Source organism: Anastrepha ludens, chromosome 5 (assembly GCF_028408465.1).
Source record: "Anastrepha ludens isolate Willacy chromosome 5, idAnaLude1.1, whole genome shotgun sequence".
Classification (NCBI taxonomy): domain Eukaryota; kingdom Metazoa; phylum Arthropoda; class Insecta; order Diptera; family Tephritidae; genus Anastrepha; species Anastrepha ludens.
Window position 1 is genome coordinate 38,774,165 of NC_071501.1, and position 21,810 is coordinate 38,795,974.

The following is a 21,810-nucleotide window of genomic DNA, read 5'->3' on the forward strand; positions in this document are numbered from 1 at the left end:
GTTTCCAATGCCGCGATGTAATTCGAGAATAAAAGTTAAATAACCTGATTTTTGACAAGGTTTGCCACAGACATGAAAGAATAATAATAATAAAATATGAAATGAAAAAAGCGCATAAGCATAAAAATACTGTTAGTTTTGAGTCAACGTACAACTATGTAACGAATGCATTTGTGGCCTCAGCGCAATAACAACATAACATGAATAGGGGGAAATTTTTCATCAGCAAGCGAACATGTTCGTTACCCGGCGCGAGCTTGTTTGATGTTCGTAGCAAGCATGTTTGATGCTATTCAAATGCACAAGCTCGCGAAATTCCGATGCATTGGGCAAAATACTGGTTTTGCCATACAAAAGTATTCTTCGATTTGTTTTGAAATCTGGTTGGCATATTGTTCACTGGAGATAGTGCGAGCATCTGTACATATAGACATACACACGCACATACATGCAGGCGTGTTGCGTTTGAATCGCTTGCTCGATTGCTTGTCTGATTGCCCACAGCGGATGGTCGGACGGATGGACTTTTTTAGTGGTACTAGTCAACAACGAACAGCATTCGTGGATAGTTGTTTGCTTGCGGTATTAAGATAATAAATTTTTCGAAAATTTCTCGGCGAAATCTAATTGAAAATTTGTGACCAATACGGGTAGGAAATACGACAATAACGCGAGTGCGAAACGGGAAAAGTGAAACGTGTATTTTTTTTAAATGGTAATTGAGCAAATTCAAACAATTCACCTATTTAAGCGATTTATGTTCTGAAAAAGTATTATATATACATTTACATGTCTGAATTTTTGTTAACAGGGGCAATTTGATTAAGAAATTTAAAAATTGCAGTGATTGAATGTTTGTGTGGCAAAAGAGTTGCAGTGAAGCTTCAATTGCTTTTGAAATATACACACACATACTTACATAGAATATATTCGTTCATATGTATATTCGAAAGCATGTGGTGCGTGTATATGTACGAGTATGCATGTGTACATATGTATGTATATGTAGTTGGATAGTTACATTCATTTGTGGATAATTGAAAAACAGGAACATAAAAACAAAACAACAAAGCGACAAAAATCAATTCCATCAAGCAATAAAATTATTATAATAGCTGTGGGGTGAGATAATTTCTTGGATTATAAATATTTTGCATATTTTGCATAGAGATGTAGAGTGAGTGGCACTGAAAATCGTGCAGCAATTTTGTTTGATTAAAATGAAATGAATTCATTTGTAAATGATTACATGAATGAAATTTTTAAATGATTAAGTGAATGAAATAAAAAAAAAAATGTTTAAGTATTTCAAGTTTGTTGAATTTATGAAAAAATTTGCCGATTATTTTTCTAATTTTGGATTGAAAGTCTAGGATCTACATTTACAATAAATACTTATTTAAGTAATTGGCAAAGTTAACAGTTTTTAAAAAATTACTGAAAAATAGCAAGGTTTAATTATAATTTCAGAAATAAAATTAAAAATTGATTTAAAATACTCAAGACAAAGAAAACATCTTCAAAATTTCGTAAAATTTCACAACAAAAAGCTGGCAAAGTCCGAACCAAAATTATAACAAATAGAACAGAAATTAAAAAAGTAACAATGTTTCATTGAAATCAAAAAAACTAAATTATTTAAAATATTAAAAAAAAACATTCTTTAAAATTTTATCAAATTTCAGCACAAAAAGCTGCAAAAATTAAAAAAAAACAAAAAAAAAAAAAATTCATACAACTCTGGGCACATTAATCAGGCGGAGCAGTAGAGTAGCCGATTTGATTTTCTTGCTATTTATTTCAAAAAAATTGATTTAAGGTACTTGACCACCTTATAAGTTTCAAAAAATTAAATTTTTTTTTTTTACATTTTTTCAATCCTTATACTTTTAAAAATCATCACCTGAAACTGTTTTTTTAAATTCGAATTCTAACAAAGTGAAATCAGTGAAAATGTGCAGGCGCATCCTGCACTCATTATTTGCTGACTCAGCTGAAAGAAAATAGCAAGTTTAACTTTAAACGCGTTTTTCCAGAAATTACATTTTTTCGAATGGCGGACACTTTATCTCCGAAACTGCTTAGCCGATTTTAATGATTTTGGTCTTGTTTTATTTGTTAAGATGTTTTGTATGCCAATTTACCACATTTTGCAAAAAAAAAGTTAATAAAGTATTGCTTTTTAAGCATAACATTGTGAAAAACAGGGGTGTTTTCTTAACTTTTTTTCAAACATCCGCCATTTTTTTATTATTTTTTTTTTTTTGTCAGTTTGTGGTAAATTCTCACGCAAGGAACCTTCCTTTTGAAAATTTTGTTTCTCTCTTTTGTTTTAGAATTACCATTTCTAAGATTAACTGTCCGCCGCAAGACATGATTTTCTTCAGGCCTCGACTTTGGCGCCTCCTGGATATATGTTAAAAAAAGAAATTTTAATAAATCAATTTTTTTTTGTATTATATAAGCTCTAAATAAAAATTTAAAAAAAAATTTATTTTAATATATTATACAGAACATGAAAAAAAAAATTATTGAATATGTTGTACTTTTTAGCTTTCCAAGGTGGTCAAGTACCTTAAAAAGTGAGGGAGTACCAATTGATGCGTATTGACCCCAGGATTACAAATCGGAAAGAGCTAAATGGTTTTTTCTCCGTTCAAAAGTTATTAACAAAAACACTTTTATATTGCTGATCTTTTCAATCACTAAATACACGAAATATAATACACTCACAGAATTTTTGGATCAAATTTTGCATTAATTCTAAAGGGTGACTTTTTAAGAGCGTTAGGAAAGCTTAAAGGAAACACACACGTAAAATTCAGAAAAATGCATGAAATTTTTATTTTAATCGATAGTACAGTCCATATAATTTAATGTTTGAAGATTATTTCATGCAAATGTTGACCGCGCTGTGTGGCATGTGGTCCCGTCTTGCTGAAACCACATGTCATGCCAGTCAAGCTCTTGCATTTTGGGCAAAAAAGCAAAAGAAGTTGGATATCATTTTACGGTAGTGCTCACCATTCATAGTTACGTTACGATATGTGTTTTTCGCCAATGACTTCTAAACTCTTCATTGCAGCGATCTCAGACTTGCCTGCCATTAAAACTGAAAATCTGCGTGGCCTAATGAACGAAGCACAAATTCTGTAATTTTTGATTTTTTTAAGTTTTTTTTTAATTGGGAGTTTTGACTTACATTCTGCCAAAAAATACTTTGCGTTGATGGTTTTAAAAGACTATTTACGTGGGGTTTGAAAATTCAAGGATCAGTAGGGGTAAAAAAGGAGCATCATTTGGACGTTATGCAACATCTTAGTCCCATTTTATGGGAAAGGACCTGATTCGTGGGGGAAAAGCATGGCTATCACTTACAAAGCTATCATTATGCAGAAATTTCTGCCCAAAACTCATCTGATATACTTCCCGTCAATTTTTTTCTCAACGAAAATTCAAATTATTACTTCGAGACTCCGTTTATATCGATAGAACTGAAGTCAATTTCGCAAAATGCATTTGAAAAACTTCTTAAGGATTGGATTATGTATTGGCAAAAGGGTATTACATATTTCGCAGGGCGTCTACTTTGAGAGCGATAAACAAAATTGTATGAGTAATCAATATTTTCGGTCCTATTGATCCATTCCGGGTACATTTTTTGGTTTTTTTTAGAATGTGATTTAAATGGGATTCTGTTAATTTTTATAGATATACTCGTATATATGTATGTGATTACCCAGGCAACCTGATCAAATACATTTTGAATTCAGCAGAATTATTTTTGTCTAATAACCATTAATAAGATTTTAAATATTTATATTTGCATGTGTATGTATTAGCTATCTTAGAGTAGGCATATTGTGGATTAGAACAACACTGCCTACAATAAATTCATTGGAAATTCTGTTTAAAACAACTAAATTATTAATTTTATAATCTATCTGAATTGTAATCTTAGTCTGTAAGGATGTAATACATCGACTTTCATTCATTGACTTGAAATAAATAAATTAATAATTAAATTTCTGAAATAAAAAATTTGCGTGGCGATGCCATTCGAAATATTTTTCTATTGAAGTTTTCTCAATCTCCTTTTATGTGATTTTCTACCCCTAATTTTACTGTATTGGTACAGTTTACTAATATTTCCCCATTAAAAAAGTTGGGTGGCAACGCCACAAAATATTTTTATTTTCCTTTTTAACCCATATCTTTTGATACCCATATCGAACACTATTTGTAATTAAAATACTATATATTTTTCTATTGAAAATTAGGTGGCAAGACTATAAGAAAACTAATTTTGGACAACAACTATTGTTGGTTACCTTTATTCTAATATTAAATTCAGTTTTGATATGAAAATAACTTAAGTTTTTCAATTAAAAATAAGGTGGCAACGCCATTCAAAAATATTTTTGCTTGCAAAATGTTTTTATTTCATTTTATAAATTCAGTTTTGAAATTAACTTTAATTTTTCAATTGAAAATTAGGTGGCAACGCCATTCGAAAATATTTTTGCTTGCAAACCTTTTTTATTTTATTTTAAAAAATTCAGTTTTAAAATGAACTTCTATTCTTCAATTAAAAATGAGGTGGCAACGCCATTCGAAAATATTTTTGCTTGCAAAATGTTTTGTTTGATTTTATTTTATTAAATTCAGTTTTGAAATTAACCTATATTTTTCAAATAAAAATTAGGTGGTAACGCTACTCAAAAATATATTTGCTTGGAATTTTTTTTCACCAATTTTATCTGCTAACTTTAACCTAGTATTTGTTTCAATTGTGTCATAAATTCCTATAGCTATATATATACATAACTTGTGTTTGAATTCAAAACTTGCTTTTTAAATGCGTTGCAATCATACGTTTTTAATAGACTACTATTCTTGAACTGCAAATAGGTGGCAACATTATGTTAGAAAGCGTTTTACGTAAAAGAGTTCTAATAATAATAAATTTATAAAACTAGTTATAAAAAATTAGAAATTGGCCAAGTAGTTTTTGAGTGATTCCCTCTCTAGGGAAATTTCGAAATTTTCAAAATATACTCGTGTGTATATTTTTATAAACCAGACCACTGCTCAAATTCAGACGGGTCTATCTAGCAGAGTTAAAGAAAATTGGGGCTCTCGGATCAGTGCCACCTTGTAAAGCGTTCACGGAGCTGTAAATGTGTAATATTCCATATATAATTGCATACATAGCTCTTAAAAATAAAAAATAAAAAAAAATTGTTGAGACCCCTCAGACTGCTTGTATTACTCCATTTCGACTTGCTCTTATTAGAATAATCTGTATTTGCAACTATGGATAGGAGAGTCGTAAACATTGTTTTCTAGGAAATTTCGTAAATATTTGCGTAGTGGAATTTTTTGCTTTACAATTTTTTAATTTCTTGTCCTAAATAAGATAGTTGAAGGTATTTTCATACAGTTATCCATCCTGAGTTGGTGTGCAAACCACCTCAGCTGCTGAGCTTTAGCGAAACAAACAATAATTTGTCTTGATATCAGGTGTTCGATCTCATCATTGTATCTTATTCTGTAAGATCTATCAGCTTCCATTACTGGTCCGCATATCCTTCTTCGGATTTTACGCTCAAAGCGGAGAAGGTGGTCCTTTATATTAGATGTCGAGTATGGTTATGCCTCATAAAACTAACACACCATAATTTACTATTTTCAACGCTGCCAATGCTGTTCCTTTCTAAAATTTGGCAAGTTTTATTAGAACGCGTTCATATAGAGGAAATTTTGTTGCTTCAACTTTACGAATTTTCTTTTGATATTCCCATCCTGTTCACACGCCTTGCAATTGTTAGTTTTTTGTATACAGTCCACAACAACATTGAGAGGAATGAGAACACAAACGGTGTTGACTGAGCACGAGCATCACAAGTATCGAGTGGAAGCAACAAAAATTGTCCTGCATAAACACGGTCTTACTGAATACTCATGAACTGCTCCAAAGCACATATAAATTTTGACAGCGCCTTTACAGTGCTGCCAAGTTATGTTTATTTATTCCAGTTGCTTCATCTATTCGGCACTTGCTCTGGTGAATTGAATAGACCTTTTACTATATTTATTTATTTATTTATTGTAAAATAATAAAATTGGTTCTTCAATCGTCCTTTCAGTCATTTTAATAGAACCTGTTCTCTATATTTTTTCTCAATTATTCTGCTCTATGAGTGATTAAGAATTTTGTGAACAGTTTTTTACAGTTTCCTAACTTTCAAAAATCTTCTAATGGTTATAATTTCACTTCAAATTAAATGCGAGTTCTGCAGACATATTGATATTTGCCAGTTCCAAAAAAGTACATTTTTATCAAAGTCATGCCAAAGCTTATGCCAATATTAGAATTGCTGATTTTGGAAAAACTCAAGAAAATCTTAAAAAATATAAAGCAAAGGAAGATGGAGGCTTGTCGAAGAGCTGGTATGAGGTGTTTAACTTTTTATATAAAATAAAGATTTTTTACTTGTGGTATAAAGGCCCATAATGACCCTTTTAACCGTTGACTGCAAATAAAAGAACTTGGTACGAAAATTGCATACTGAAAAACTGATTAACCAGGTTTAGGTACCATAACCAACATTTTTTAGAAACCTAGAATGGTTACTCAGTTCTAAAAATACTGTTAAGCAGTGCTAATTATAAATTGAGTAAAAATTTAAAATAAAAAAAAAAAAGTTAAAAAATAAATTATTAGTCTAAGTGCTGAGACGTTAAACACCTTTAGAAAATTTGATTGCCCTTTTCTTTTGTATTTATAAGTGAATCAGTGCCTATTAAGCAGACACTAAAGTGGCTTTAATAATTTGTTTGCTGCCCTTATAAAGATTTGCGATTGTTCGGAGGAAGCGCTGAATGACATGTTTGGAATTGTAAGCAAAATTATTTAAATTCCATATGCCTTTTCTACGACACGCAAAACAATTGGAAAAAGTGGCATAGAATGCATGAAGAACAATATGCGCTTATACAAATATAATAAATCTATGCATGTATGTGTGTATGTATGCTTGCATGCAAATGCAGTTAAAGACAATAAATGGCGAAAAGTAGTAAAGAATTTCAGTAATCGGAAGGTTAGGGGGAAAGGAAAAATTTGTGCATATATGTATATGCAGCTGTAGATACCCTGAATGCGAGCCAGCAGGCAGAAAAATGCGTTTTGCACAACAAACAGCACAACCACCCACAAAAATACATACACACATACATACAATCCAACCGCATATACACGCAAACAACCATTAAAAGATTAACATACTTGCAGTCATTTGATGATTAACAACAATGCATACATACATGTGAACATGCACACATACCACCATACACCCATATCAATATAACATTTGTGCGGCAGGCATAAACACACCGACTTCTGAGTTATGGGACAGCCAACCAACCAACCAACCAGCCAGTCAACCTACGAGAATGTTGCTCAATGTGCAACGAACTGAGGCATGAATGTGGGCATGTGCGTTAGTGTGTGTGTGATTGCATGAATGTACAAATCTCTGAAGGAAGCATGGGCTTGCACTGCGAAGATAGTTGAAAAAGCAGATATTGAAAAAAGGTAGTGCAGAAATTAAAAGAAACAAATGCCAGCAAAAAGAAATAACAAAAATGTATGCGCCATGGAAGAAGCGTGCGGGCAACAATTTTGAAGACAGCTCAATATGAAGAAGAGGATATCGAAAATGAAATAAAGAAATACAATGCGAATGTAAGAGAAGAATACTTGTTTTTTAGGCCTGTCTGCCGGTCTGTTGGCGGTGTGGCATATCTACGTTGTTACTTGTCCAATATACTTATGTACAAATGTACGTATGTATGTATGTGTGTAGGTGCGTATAAAGGCATCATACTTGTTTCTTGAGTCGGTGCTGTAAAACCGGTTCTGCTAATCAATGAGGCTCTAATGATCAACTGCAATTGCCTGTGAAGCGATTTTGGTTGAATGAAGAAGAAAAAGAGTTACAAAAAGTTTTTTCCTTGCTTAAAGGCATTCAAGAATTTCTTAAGGTTGAGTAGTTAGTGTGGCAAACAGGCAAGGGAGCGACTCAGCGTGCATGTGTGTGTGCAAACATACCTACATACATAAATATAACATTTATGATTTAAATATTTTTATAAATATTTTTGGCACGTATTCATACTCGTACTTTAGTCAGAAGCTTCGATGGTAATTTTCATAATATGTTTAGGGCTAACTATAAGCCATTTGTGGTGTGCTAGTGACATATAGAAATAGTTTTATGTGGTGTTATTTGGAATTTCCAAATTTCACAACGGTTTTTTTTATAAACTTTTCCATAAGAATTATGACATTCCATATACAAATTACACTCGTGTTGTGGCATGGAAGTTGAAACATATTGCAGTGTCTGGTTACGAATTCTTAGTAAATAAATCGTAGTGCTTTTAGATTGCGAAGTAAGAAATAATTTTTATACTAGGTTTTACTTCTTATTTTAAATATATATATTTTATGCATATATTTTACATAGTTGGCTCTTATACGTTTTAAACGAACTCCTCCTCCTCCTATTAGTGGTGTGCGTCTGTATGTTTTCCACAAATGAGGGAGCCTCTAGTTTTTAGGCAGATGGTTTTCTATGAAGAGCTTTTTGATAACAGAAATACCCACAGAGGTTTGCCATTGCTGTCGAGGGGCGGCCGCTATTAGAAACAACTTTTTCTATAATTTTGTGTGTAAATGTTTATGGTATTTGAGCTTGAATTTTAAAAAGAATCGTGACTTATGTAGGTTATCATTAAACAAGTTTTTAGAAGATGGCACAAAATTAAGCATCTTATTTTGTTTTTGAATAACTTTTTTACAAAATCAAAAAAAAAATTAAATTAAATATTTTTAGTGATCGAAATCTTTATTTTAACCCTTGCGCGCTCCATTACATGTCTGTTTGTATATTGCAGCGATCTTCTACACATGTGGCAAATATGATCGTTGTACGATGCCATAATATCACCCTTTATTCCTGCCTGGAACCGTATGAAAGAAAATAGGATGAGACCTCTTCTATTCGCTGCTTCTCTGCTCGCTATATCTCTGCTCGACTTGCTTGGCGAAAAATTTGCATGTGAAAGCAACAACAAAGTTATCGAACAAGATTCGCCTCTAGCGAGTATGGTTGTATCTCATAAAAATAGTTAAACTCACTATTTTGCAAACAAATGTAATTTTAGGCAGCTCTATTCCAGCGCTGCCAAGATATGTATATTTACACCAGTTGCTTCATCTAATAGCCGATAAATATATAAGGTGATTCATTTACTCCGCTTCGATGGGCAACAAAGATCATATAAATCTAGTTTTCAAATTTCATAGAAAAATAAGAAATAATTTTTCATCCGAATTCTACGACATTTAATTAGAATTTTTAGAAATTTTTTGAATGCAGTTTTGTTTGTAGCTTAATGAATTTTAGAACAATAAAGTGCCAGTTTGAAGTTTCTTCCCGTTAATTTTTTATAATTTTTTTTCAGGGTATTGCGCATTTTCTCTTTTTTTCTGGTGCTAAAATTTAATAGGCTATAACTAATTATATAATGTTTTTTAATTCTGATTAAAAATTTTGAAATTTTTTTGCGAATTTGTCGAAGTTCTTAAGGAGACAGATACGTGTAAAATTTCGAAAAAAAAAAATTATTTTTCATAAAATGTTAATATAATCCTTTAAGAATATCTCAAAAAATTTGTAGAACGTAAATTTAAGTATTTCTTATATTATAGATCGTCAACCGTGACGACTCCATTCTTTGCGTTCGAGTTATTGACCGATCTCCCTGAAATTTTGCACACATATTTTTTATGATATTACTTTCTATGTGAATTTACAGGTACAAAAAATAATTTTAGTAGGAAAATTCGTCCCAAAATTCAATTCACATCCGCCATTTTAAATGATTAAAATAAAAAAAAAAATTTTATATTATTTAATGTATAAATAAACTGTATGCCAATTTTGAAAAAAATATATTGACTTCTTCATTTTAAATAATTTGAATGAAAATCAGGGGGAATATGGCCGTATACAGGTATCTGTCTCCTTAAATCATGCCTATAGTTGGAAACTTGAATTAATATGGGCTTTATTATAGAATGAAAAATATAAAATATATATAAAATATTTAAAAAAAATTAATCAAATTAAAAAATAAATAAAAAGCCAAAACTTGTAAAAATTTTGAGTCTTTCACAAAAACTTTACAGAAAAACTAGGGGAAAACACGTTGTTAGTGAGTTGTTATTCTGCCGAAATCCGAAATAAAATCTGAATTTCGTTAACGTTAGCTCTAAAATTCTCTAAAAATCTTAATATTAGTCTAAAACTGGCACGTACAGTTCTATGCGCCTTAAACGAAAATCTTCCCGAACAAATATTTTTACTGGTTTGGTATTCTACCGGAATCCGGAATAAATTATATATTTTTGCAAGAAACTTTGTTTTGACACATTGCAAAGTATTTTTATCCAAAAACGGCGAAGCTTCTCTTTTCATCAAACTCATGCTTGAAATCCAATGATGATACCTGTAAGAAGGCAGAAACTGCCGTGCAACTAATTGGCAAAGATTGATTGAGTTCTACAAAAACTCACTTAATACTTTTATTAAAAAATTATATCTGGTGCACAAATTATTGCCTTCTATTACGTCTCGACGTTTGAGTGGCTTTTTCATTAATCTCTTTGAAATTCCAATTTCGTGAAGACGGAAAAAATTATCTGATTTAGGTCAGAAATGTATGAAACGAAGCCTTTCCGCGCGGAGCGTCTGCCAAGCGATCAACCGAATCGGCTGGTGGGGGAAAATGATCGTTGGACCTTCCCCTTCCACTAGAAACTGGTCCCAGTTCGCTGGCAACAGCGGTGCAGTCAACATCGCTCCCCGCGTGAAAGCTGTTTTAAAAGTGTGTTAGGATTTTGCAGTGGCGAAAATGCAGCGATCGTTGGAGCAACGGTACTCGATCAAATTTTGTGTAAAGCTCAAATAAAACGAGTACCGAAACCATTGGGCTACTCAAAGAGGCTTCCGGGGACCAATCTCTGTCCAGTGTCTAGGTAAAACGGTGGCACAAGTCGTTCAAGGAAGGCCGGGAGGACGTCGAAGACGAACAGCGATCTGGAAGGCCTTCGACGACGCAAACAGACGAAGATGTGAACCGGTTTCGTGAATTTTTGAACATTGACCGTCGTGCTAGTCTATGTGAGGTCAGTGAAGAGTTAAATTTAACTTATTACAATGTGCGCCTGAAAAGAAAGCTGAAGGCGATCCAAAAAACTGTGACTGCCGAATTGAACGCGATTCCGGCGGATGAGTTTAAAAAATGTTTCCTGCAGTGGAAAAACCGCTACCAGGGGTGTATTGACGCTCAAGAATCCTATTCTGAAGAATATTAGTTGTATAAGCCAAAAGGTTTAATAAAACTGCTTAAAAAAAATAAGGCTCATTACTTTTCAATCAAAACCTGTATTTTTGTTCTTTTTTTGTTAGAACAGAAAAGTGAGAAAATAATCCTGAAACAACTTCATTAATCGCATGTAGCCCAATACTATAGTTCAGCAGGACTACATTTTTTCTACTGTTAGTCAAAGTCACCAATTTTGGTCTTAGATATCTTTAAATTACATTTAAAAAATATTATATTTATGTGTCTAATATTATTAAAAAGGATTAAGAAAGTTCTGTAACAGATTTTCGGGGGGATACAAATAAATTAATAAAAATATTAGGGACAATTCTGAAATATCTTATGTTCTCGCTTTATTTTTGACGAGCTAATTTGACCTTTTTTTTTGAACAAAAAAAAACAAAAAAGAACTTTTGTATTTGAGATGGGTAAACTAAAATCCTCTACGAAAATATTTATAGCAAAATTTCGGCGGGGGTTTGCAAGTAGTGGAACACAAATAATTACTTGTGTACACATAAATATACCCCAATACAAGATTCTTTCATACAAGTTTGCACAAAAACTGCAAATAATTCTTAATAATGCATTTCTAATAAATATTTTGCTCATAATTTCCAATGTACCTAAGGCATGAGATGAGCATTTTAAAAGCAGATTCATGGGACCTGGTGCTGTTAATTAGTGTCATATGTCCATATTTAACATCTCCAGTAGATATGATGATGGATAATTAATTTTGCGTCACCTTGTGCTTGACAATTATTCTGATTTTTTTGTTTTATGTGTATTCTTTATTCAAAGCCAAGCTTTCTAGACAGGTAGAAGTATACGTTAGAGTATTGTTAGAGCAAGTAAACAGCTCGCCCTGTTAGAAAATAAGTGTTTGCCAGAAAAACAAGTTTACCGCTTACGCAAAACTCCGAGATGCCACGGCAAAATGGAAAATTGAAAAAAACAAAATTTTTTTTTATTTTCATCCACTTAACCCATTTTCCAAAGACTACGTAGACGGTTTCTGGCTTTATCCAACGAATAGAATATTACGATTTGAGAGTCTGGTTCATTTCTGTATTACTCGTATATGCGTAAACAGCAACATCTAAAAAAATCTAATATTTTATGCCGCCCCAGAATAGAAGTTGGTTTGCCTTGGGAAACTTTTTCAAAACAAAAATTAACTCGGAGGTTTGACATTACCTGACGAGTGGCGAACGTTAACAACTCCTTCTATTATTCGAAATTTTGCATACTCTCCAATGAGCATCGATCAAGAAACTCACCAAAGGGTAGTTATGTACACAGCCACTACGTTTCTACCACCACATTTTGTCTCTTCATTGCTTTGGGCGCCAAGCTGAGAGCAAAATCCAAAATTGCTCTGAGCTGGTAGCCGTACATGCTGGTTAACAGACGCTGCAGGCACTACTGGCCTTTTATGTTGAATATATCGAAGAGTCTACGTCAAAATGCGTTTTCTCACATCAGCTCGTTTCCAAAATATGTTTAGTTGTTATCTACACAATATTTGATGAAATACTTAACAAAAATCAAGCGAAAGTTGTAATTTGTCAGCCTTACAGCCTTATAAAGCCTTGTACATTAAATTCTAATCCGTCCATTATTTTTATATATATATATATAATAGTAACAACAAAGTCATAAAAGTTTTATTAGTTTCCTCATTTTTTTATTAGTTATGCTGAAAATAACATATTGCCTAAAAAACTATCGTTTTAATAGTTTAAAATAATTTTTTCTTACTCTTTTTATTGCAGGAAAACAGTGAAAGTGATTTCATAGGCATAAAAAGAGTTTTCCATATAAAGAAAAAAATAAAAATTTTAATACAATAGCAGTAAAAAAGTAAGAAGAAACCACTTACTGATATTAAAAAGAATTATAAGTATTAATTAAATCAACGAAGATATTCAATTAGATATCACTGCAGTATAATAAAATATATAAATAAATTTGCATCAATTAAAAAAGTCTACGATAAATAAATTAAAAAAAAACTTAATATTAAATATTACTAACCTTATAATTAACGTAAAAAAACAATAACTCCCAACTCAGAACAATACACTCTAAGCATAAAAATAAAATAATTATCATTCGCAGCTAAATAAAATACCAACAAATTGAACGAAACTTACATATTTACCATAATTTTGCGAAAAAAAAATTAAATAAATAGAAATTCAAACGAATTAGCCAAAAATGCTCCTCACCTCAAACAACAACTCTACCAACAACAACAGCTACAATCAACGCACCAACAGCAGTCACAGCATGGCTACCACCAATTCAACATCCACATCCACTCCCACGCCGGGCTGCTCCTCCACATCGTCCAATCACACGCTATTGGAGCCTTCAGCCGCTTGGGCACAACTGCCCAATGTCGGCACCTCAGCGTCATCTTTGGCTGCTGCTGTCGCCGCCGTCGGACCGAGCAATTCACGTCCACCATCACGTGCGCCCTCAATTTTGGATAGCCCCACCTTGGCGCGCGTGGAACGTGCTCGCTTACGGCTAGAAGCTACAACATTGCAACAGCAACAACAACATCAGCAGATGTATTCGAATGGCAGTAGTAGTGGTAGCAATGCAACTACACTCAATAGAGAGGACAGTTTGGAGCGCAGCATTTTGGATCCGAAGGTAAGCGGGAAGAAAGTGTGCTTGTGTTTGTATTTGTGTGTGTTTGTGTTGATGTATTTAAAAGTAGTTTTGTAATTTGGTGTGTTTTTGTTTTGAGGTCAGCATGCAAAAGTGTTTTCCTTTGAATTATACACACATACATACGTACTTGTATTATATGAAAATTAATAGAACTTAAATAATTTTCCAGATTTTTTTTGTGCTTTCGTGGAAAATGTGGATTTGTCGCATTTATAGGCAGTGAGGTCGTGACAAAAAAAAAATATTACTCTCAAAATATTAAATGGCATTACATGAAATGTTCTTATAGAGACATTTTTTTTGGAGTCATTAATTCAGGAAAAAAAACGAGTATTTCAGGAAATATTTTATAATAATGTTTCGGGTATAGTGATATGATATTTTTTTATACAGTCTGTGTCAGAAAAACAGAATCGCAATTATTAATGCAGTATATAAAATATATATCTAAAAATTTTTTATGTGAAGGTATGCACAAAACTACGCAATTACTCAATAAGCCGTGTAATCTTAATCGTTTTCGAGTATAGCCTGACATCTTCTTCAGGCTTTGAACCAGCTTTTCTGCGTAGCTCGTCGACAAACGGGACTGGATTTTGCGAACTTGTCGCACGAGTTGCTTTAAATCATGGACTGGCCTTCCGGCAGAATGCGTTTTCATAGTTCCCCACACATTTTCCATGGGGTTGGCGTCTGGGGACTAGGAAGGCCAGTCCAATACTATGACACCATTTTCTTGTTTTGTTGTTCTCAATGTGTTTTTCTGAGAGCAGTAGTTTAGATGATGTGGGACGGTAGGATATGCTCGCCTCCTTCAGTCGACGTTCGATGGTGTTGATTCATACATCTATCTCTTTTTAGCAAGAACGAATCGTGTTTGTCGTACTCACAAAGAAGGGTCCCGCTTAAAAAGTAGGACTTTATCCTGCTTTTTTGTCGTCACTCGCTTCAAGCCGCGCTCGAAAAAATAATCAACATTTTTGTAGACCTTATACCTCTGATTCCACATCACAACAAACTTTTTTGATTTTTTAATAACTTTTGCAGCCGCGGCGTAAGGTAATTTCGGCCCTTTCGAATGCGTGCATAAAATTACCGCCTCAAAACGCTTCGCGTGCTTCTCACTAATTTTTGTTTGGTTGCGTTTACGGGAAAGTTTCGAATGACATTAACCCGAATTAGCACTGGCATTGTAGCCCTTGAAGGGGACTCGGTTCTTTTCTTTGTGCTATAATAAAATATTTTTTTTTTTTAATTTGTCTGCCTGTTGATATTCCAATTGCAAAGCGTGGAATTGGAATGAAAAGTTTGTGGAATTTTTCTAATTTTTGTAGAAAGTTTGAAATTCAGGTTTATATGGATTTTGTTAGACGATGAGCAGGACTTTTATAAAAAAATGCTTCATATTAAAAAAAGATATTAAAAACAGGAAATAGTCAAAACTTCTCAAAATGTTGCTGAGCTAACGTTGTTGTTGTTGTAGCAGTTTACTAAGCCCTGCCAGTGCAGTGTAGTCACCAACCGCCATCGTCTAACTCATTTAATGGCAATCTCCTCAAGCTATGCTGTTTCGACGGGTTGGCTCCAGAGGCAAAGGGGTGTTAGCTGACTGGGTTTGAGATGACATGTGAATTGGTGGTTAGTATCTTGCAGCGTCTTCACATGCCGGATATATATGAGTATGTCGGGATCTATTATGGATAAGCAGGTGTTTAACTGCAATATTCGTATCGTAATTGAGCCAAAGTCATGCCGGTTTCGAGAGGCAGCTGAAGCTTCGTCTGCAATAGGTGGTGGCTGGACTCCAATAAAGGCATTTTGAGGTCGGGAATTTAGGAAGGTAGTAAAAGTCTCCCGATTGAAGTCATTTAACGTCGGTCTGTATACTGTCCGGTCCAGTACTTGTAGTTGTGTTTTGTCTTGGATATCGTCAGTGTAATTGAAGAGATGCCCAGTTGATATGCCTGGGAGGTGGCTCAGGCTCTAGTCAATGTTTGTAGCTTTCGGTAGCCCCAAGTAGAAATTGCTTGCTGAACATTTTGCTGTGCTTCTTAACCGGGAGCATTTAAGTCTTATTGCAGGTGTTGCAGGGGGCTGTCCTGATTGCATTACTTTGACATTGATGTGCCAACTCTTGTCATGGGCTATTTGTAGATTACTGCAATCCAAATTCTTTTTTTTTTGTGATGAACGTTCGTTTACTTTAAAACGCGTGTGGAATATTAAAAAAATGAATTTTTGTTTTCAGTGATTAATTAAACTTCATCCTCTCCTTGACTCAATTTGACCCAAATTTCAATTTGAATTATGCGCTTCAAAATGTTCGAAAATTGCCCTGAGATTTTGAAAGCGCGTGTAAATCGTATATGAATTATTAAAATTTTTTGAAATTAGCGCCGAAACGAATTCTTGACAGTAATGCTCTGGAAAAAAAATATTTATATTATGGGCCAATTAGCTGCGGTTATTAAGCTATAAAAGGCGCCGCACAATTATTATATGACAGCTGAGAGTGTTTTGATTTTGTTTGTAAAATATTTGATGTGAGTGAAAATGAAGACAAAACATAATTTTAGAACAAAGTTTATTAGTTTATTAAATATACAAAATTAATCATCCAATTTGGTTTTTGAATAACTATTTTACTAAAACAAAACAAACAAAAATATTTTGAGTGATCGAAATATTTATTTTAACCTTTACGCGCTCCATTGCTTGTCTGCTTGTAGTATATTGCAGCGGTTTAGTTCATATGTGTCAAATATGATTGACGTAAACTTTACCATTTACAAAAATTATAAATCATCCGATAAGACGATTAATTTTGAGCCACCTTGTACTAAACTTTTCTAGTCATTACAATCGAGTCTGGTTTTAATCACAAAAAAAGAAGCATAACTTGTTAATTATTCAAAGTTTAAAAAGGCAGCCGCTGTTTCCCGTTGCAGCATTAGCACGAAATACAATACAAAGGCTTTGGTGGAAGCTGGTAAATGAAACTAAAATAAGTTTTGTACTAATCAATAAAGTTTCCTTTGTTATAGAATCGGCAACATTTTTCTTTTCGGAGACCAATCGCAATTGCTTTCCTCCGCAGGCCAACGATCTACTTTACTCGCTCTGCCTATGAGACTAGAACAGCGACTTCTCCCCCTCACTGCTAGATCCTTTGTTTGGTTTTCAAAAGAAATTAATTATTAAGTATTTTTTTCAGTGAAAATTTGTTATTGTGCCTTTTCTCTATTTGATTTTTTGCCGTTTTTCATTTCGATTTAATGACGATTCGTTTTCTCATTAAAGGGTTGCATGGAGCAAATGATGTTATACCAATTTAGCATAAGTCCCGATTTACACACAGATACATCTGACAGGGAGATACTGGACATTTTTTCTGATGTTTCGTTCTTGGTCACACGGGCAAATTGTTTTTTGGCAACATTTGTTGTTTTTGAAAGTATGGAAAACAAAACGCTCTCTCTCTTCCCTGTGCATCCTTCTCTTACGACCAAAATGTTTACTTTGCAAATGTTTCCCTATGTAAATCGGGACTAACTCATCATCATCATCAATTCATCTTGTACCTCAAGTAATAATTGACAATTAATAGTTTGAATTTTTGTTTGCTAAATTGGCTTACAATTAGGTTCTTTAATGCGTAATTGTGATTCATAGTGACTTTGTATATTTCTGTTTGCCTTAAATATAATATTTTCGTAGCGTCTCGTATTTGCGCAATTTTGTTTCTTCTCTGTTGCCATAGACAGTTCGAAAAAAATTTATATTTTAGTTCCGACTAATATCCAACTGATGATTCATTTGAGACTGACGCCGATGATGATTATAATTTTATATTTATTTATTTATTTTATTTACTAACAAACCCGGCCACGCTTCGCTGCTGCTCGATCTGATTCGAAATTAATGCAAAAGTAATTAAAATCATTCCAGTACATCAAATAAAAATATATCACACAATTCAACCTTCCTGTTGTTGCTATTGTACCGGTCGTCATAATAGCTCTTATTTTTTTTTTTTTTTTATTTGCGAGCAATTTTCTTGCAAATGAGCGCAAGAAATGCCCTCTCAATAGAGCGTAAATAACCCAAAAAAACGGAAATACGAAAAACAGAATTTTGTGATTGAAACCAAAGGTCCAAGTTATTTGTTGTTGTTTAATATTATTTTTGATTCCTATTATTTTTACGCTTAACAGTTGAAAACTTAATTTGACAGTTTTAACCAAAGTGCATTGATTAAAGGTGGTGGCACTAGACCAACAACAATGTTTTTTACGTTTACCACGCAAAGTATTGGCAAAGTAGAGCACCAAGAATGAATTCGCCTTGCTTCATTCTGTGCTGTCAGCCACATGGACACGGTGAAGGAAAAAAAAGCTTTTCAGCTTATTTACCGATCCACTTTGAATAGATTCGCCTTGGTTTTCATAAACTCGCAGTGACTGTTTTTCTGGGTAGCTTCCGGCTAGTGTGGAACAGAAACTTTCAACCGCTCGACAAATGAAACAAAAAATGGGTAGCTTGGGCCCCCGCAGGCAACTTCAGGTGAGCAAACAAACAGAACCAATCATAGGGAATGCTGGTAGCTTGACGGGATATAAATCCAAATCGCGCAGCTAACCGACTGCTGCGGGAACGAATACTAAAATTGAAATTAGATAAATGTTTATGTTCTTTATTCTCAAATTTGACAAATTGAGTACTATAGGTGGCGCCTTTTTAAAACAGTTACTTCATTTTTTGCGATTTTGACAAGTCTGACGTCAGCTCTCTTCGTAATAATACAAAACAAACGAATAAAACAAAGAAAAATAGGAGAAAATATACATACAAAATGTTTGTGAAAATTCAGTAAATGGCTTGTTAATACTGGGATTTGAGAGATTTAAACTGAACAAACTAATAAAAAAGAACTGCCGTGTGTTAAATTCTCAAATAATATTAATATGAAGCCCCCAAATTGAGTTTGTTTGCGTTTTTATATGGAAGACGCACTGGGTGCTTCCATTGCTTTCGCCTACTCTTCCTCTTCACAAATAAGTAATTCCCCTTCCTTTTGTTTGTTTATTCATGGGCTCTTACGACAAATCGAATTAGGAAGGCGTAACCATGCCCTCTATCATTCTTGGTGGTAGGCCTATAACTCTAACGCTGGCACATCCCTTGTTATGCCAGCAAATCAACTGATTCCTTCGAATTCGCTGAGAGCCGGTTAATGGTCAGATGTTGGCCACACCTTCTGAATTCTTTTCACCATGATTATTGGCGTGTTTTGTCTGTTTATTATCTTAGATATGTTTCCTTAAAACAAAACTTGTTTCACTTTATTTTACGACTTTCTAATATTTCATAGTAGATTCATGAAATATCAATTTTTAGTTTCAAAATCATACTTTCAAATTATTTATGGTTTTGTTGTGTTTACGCGAACTAAACTAACGCAAACCGGTGAAAATGCTAATTTAACGGCAATACGAAACGGAAGCGATATTTTCATTGTCAAAGTTATGTACAACAACAGTAGAACATAGCAGCGCCAAAACATCAAGAGAACAAGTATGTACATATGTATGTATGTATGTAGCTCACAAGGCATTTAAATGACAAAAAAAAAATAGTCATGAAAATAAATAAAGTAAAATAAAATAGAATTAAAGAAAATAAAAATTGTTAGCAAACAGCTGTTTGCCGCTCAGCATTAAACAACAACAAATGCGTAACATAAATATTCACAACGGAACAACAAGAATATCTTAGCGTTAGATCTACATAAATATTTTATGCGAAGTGTTGGCATGCGATGTGAACGTATGTTGGTACGTACTTATGTGTGTATGTATATATGAACAAACATTTCAGCTCTTGTTCGGGCTGCCGGGCATGTGCTCATTTGTATATGACTACGCTCGCCGTAAATATTTCCACATACATACAAACATGTGTATGTTTTGTATATATTAAAAAAATTATCTAAAGCACGATGTTTGTTTTACCAGTAAACAATAAAGAGTAAAAAAGCAAAAAAATGGAATCAAATTCTCACAGCTCTGCTTTGTATTCGACAACCAATGTGAGTCAGTGTGCCAAATGGTCACGCTCAGAACACAGCATAAAACATAAACAAATATAGTACCTATGTTAACAAAAGTATGCGTACATATGTGTGTGTGTACCTTTGTGGATATGTAAGAGAGAACAACCACTGCTTTTGAACTGCTACTGGTGGTGCATGGCCAGCGCGAGTTCCTCCACTTTTCCATACATATTTTTTATTCCGCGGCATTCCTCCGCTAAATCACTGTGCATATTAGTGCAAGGGGTTAGGATAGTCAGAATTTTCAAAAAATTGGATTTTTTTTGCATTGTCTTAAAGTATGATATCTTGAAAATATTGTGTGAAAATTTGAAGTGAATCCGACAAATGCTTTTTGAGTTATTCAACAATTAACAAAGGCGCTCGGCCGCTCCGGGGCGTTCGAAAAACTTTAAATGCGTTTTTCTCAAAACTATGTTTTTTGAACTGATGATCACTGTAACTTAAACACCGCTTAGTAGATTTCAATAAAATTTATTTATACTGCTTTGAAAAACATAAAAAACTCGAGCCTGATCGAAGGATTTTTTTTTTAATTTGATTGTTTTAACAATTAATTGTCGATTATTTTCTCGGAAATCTCAAAAAAATTTCCTGAGTCCGCCATATTGTTAATTTTGAAAACAAAAGCAGGCACAAGATTATCTATTAATAAAACTAATTTCTCTTGTCCGATTGATCTTAGATGAATCTCCAATGGCTTGTGATGATCATCGCAAGAGACTTCTGGAGAAACGGGCTCCAGACAAACAGCGATAACTTTCACAATTATTATTTTTTTTTTAATTTTGCTAAAGTCAAGTCGAAACATGGTGTATTTATTTTTGTAAAATAAAGCAATTGACTAGCAAAAAAAAAAAAATTATTAAAAATCATAATTTTTCAGGGCTCTGACTACCCCTAACCCCTTAAGGTTTGAAATATGGTTTAATTCGATAAATTAGTTCAATGGGCTTCAGGTATTCAGTAACGAAATTCGGATACTTCCGTGTTTTGAAACTGTGAGATTCTTAGGGTGAAAAGAGATTTTTTGGGTAATTACCCATCCGCTAGGCACCCGGGTCAGGATAGACTTTTTCGATTTTGCACGTAAATTTAATATATTTCTATTATAGCTAATGTGTTGAGCTTCCTAAAAATTAATTTTCTATCGATTTATAGATATAAGCTTTTAAAAAAATCCTCAAATAGGACGAAAAAATGCTCAACCGAAGGTTTTAAAAAAGGTGTCCAGCGGAGGGTTAATTTTTTCGTAAAAGTTGATGAAAACGAAAAAGAGCAGCAACAATAAACCGAGGGTTTTAAAAAAGGTGTCCAACGGAGGGTTAATTTTTCCGTAAAAGTTGAAGAAAACGAAAAAGAGCACCAACAATAATCCCATAAGTCGATTTAAGCAAGAGTTGTGTTATCTGTACATACCTCTGTCTCTACTATAAGGGGTTATATGAGTTAGAAGGCCGAAAAAAAGCGAATTTTCCAAAACATTTTATGAGAAAACTTTTAAATTTATTGACCTTAAATTTGACCTTAATATTATGTTATCTTTTAAC

The 21,810-nt window shown here is 33.3% G+C and overlaps 1 protein-coding gene across 2 annotated transcripts in view; it reads left to right on the plus strand.

The window, feature by feature from the left end:
• The first annotated feature begins 549 nt into the window (after window positions 1-549).
• Window positions 550-21,810, plus strand: part of LOC128865097 (homeobox protein 2) — a 182,707-nt gene continuing 161,446 nt past the window's right edge. For both annotated transcript variants that reach the window (XM_054105063.1, XM_054105064.1), the window contains exons 1-2: window positions 550-715; window positions 13,239-14,127. In XM_054105063.1, the coding sequence (XP_053961038.1) occupies window positions 13,684-14,127 (444 nt within the window). In that variant the 5' untranslated portion in view covers window positions 550-715; window positions 13,239-13,683. The remainder of the gene's footprint in view (window positions 716-13,238; window positions 14,128-21,810) is intronic.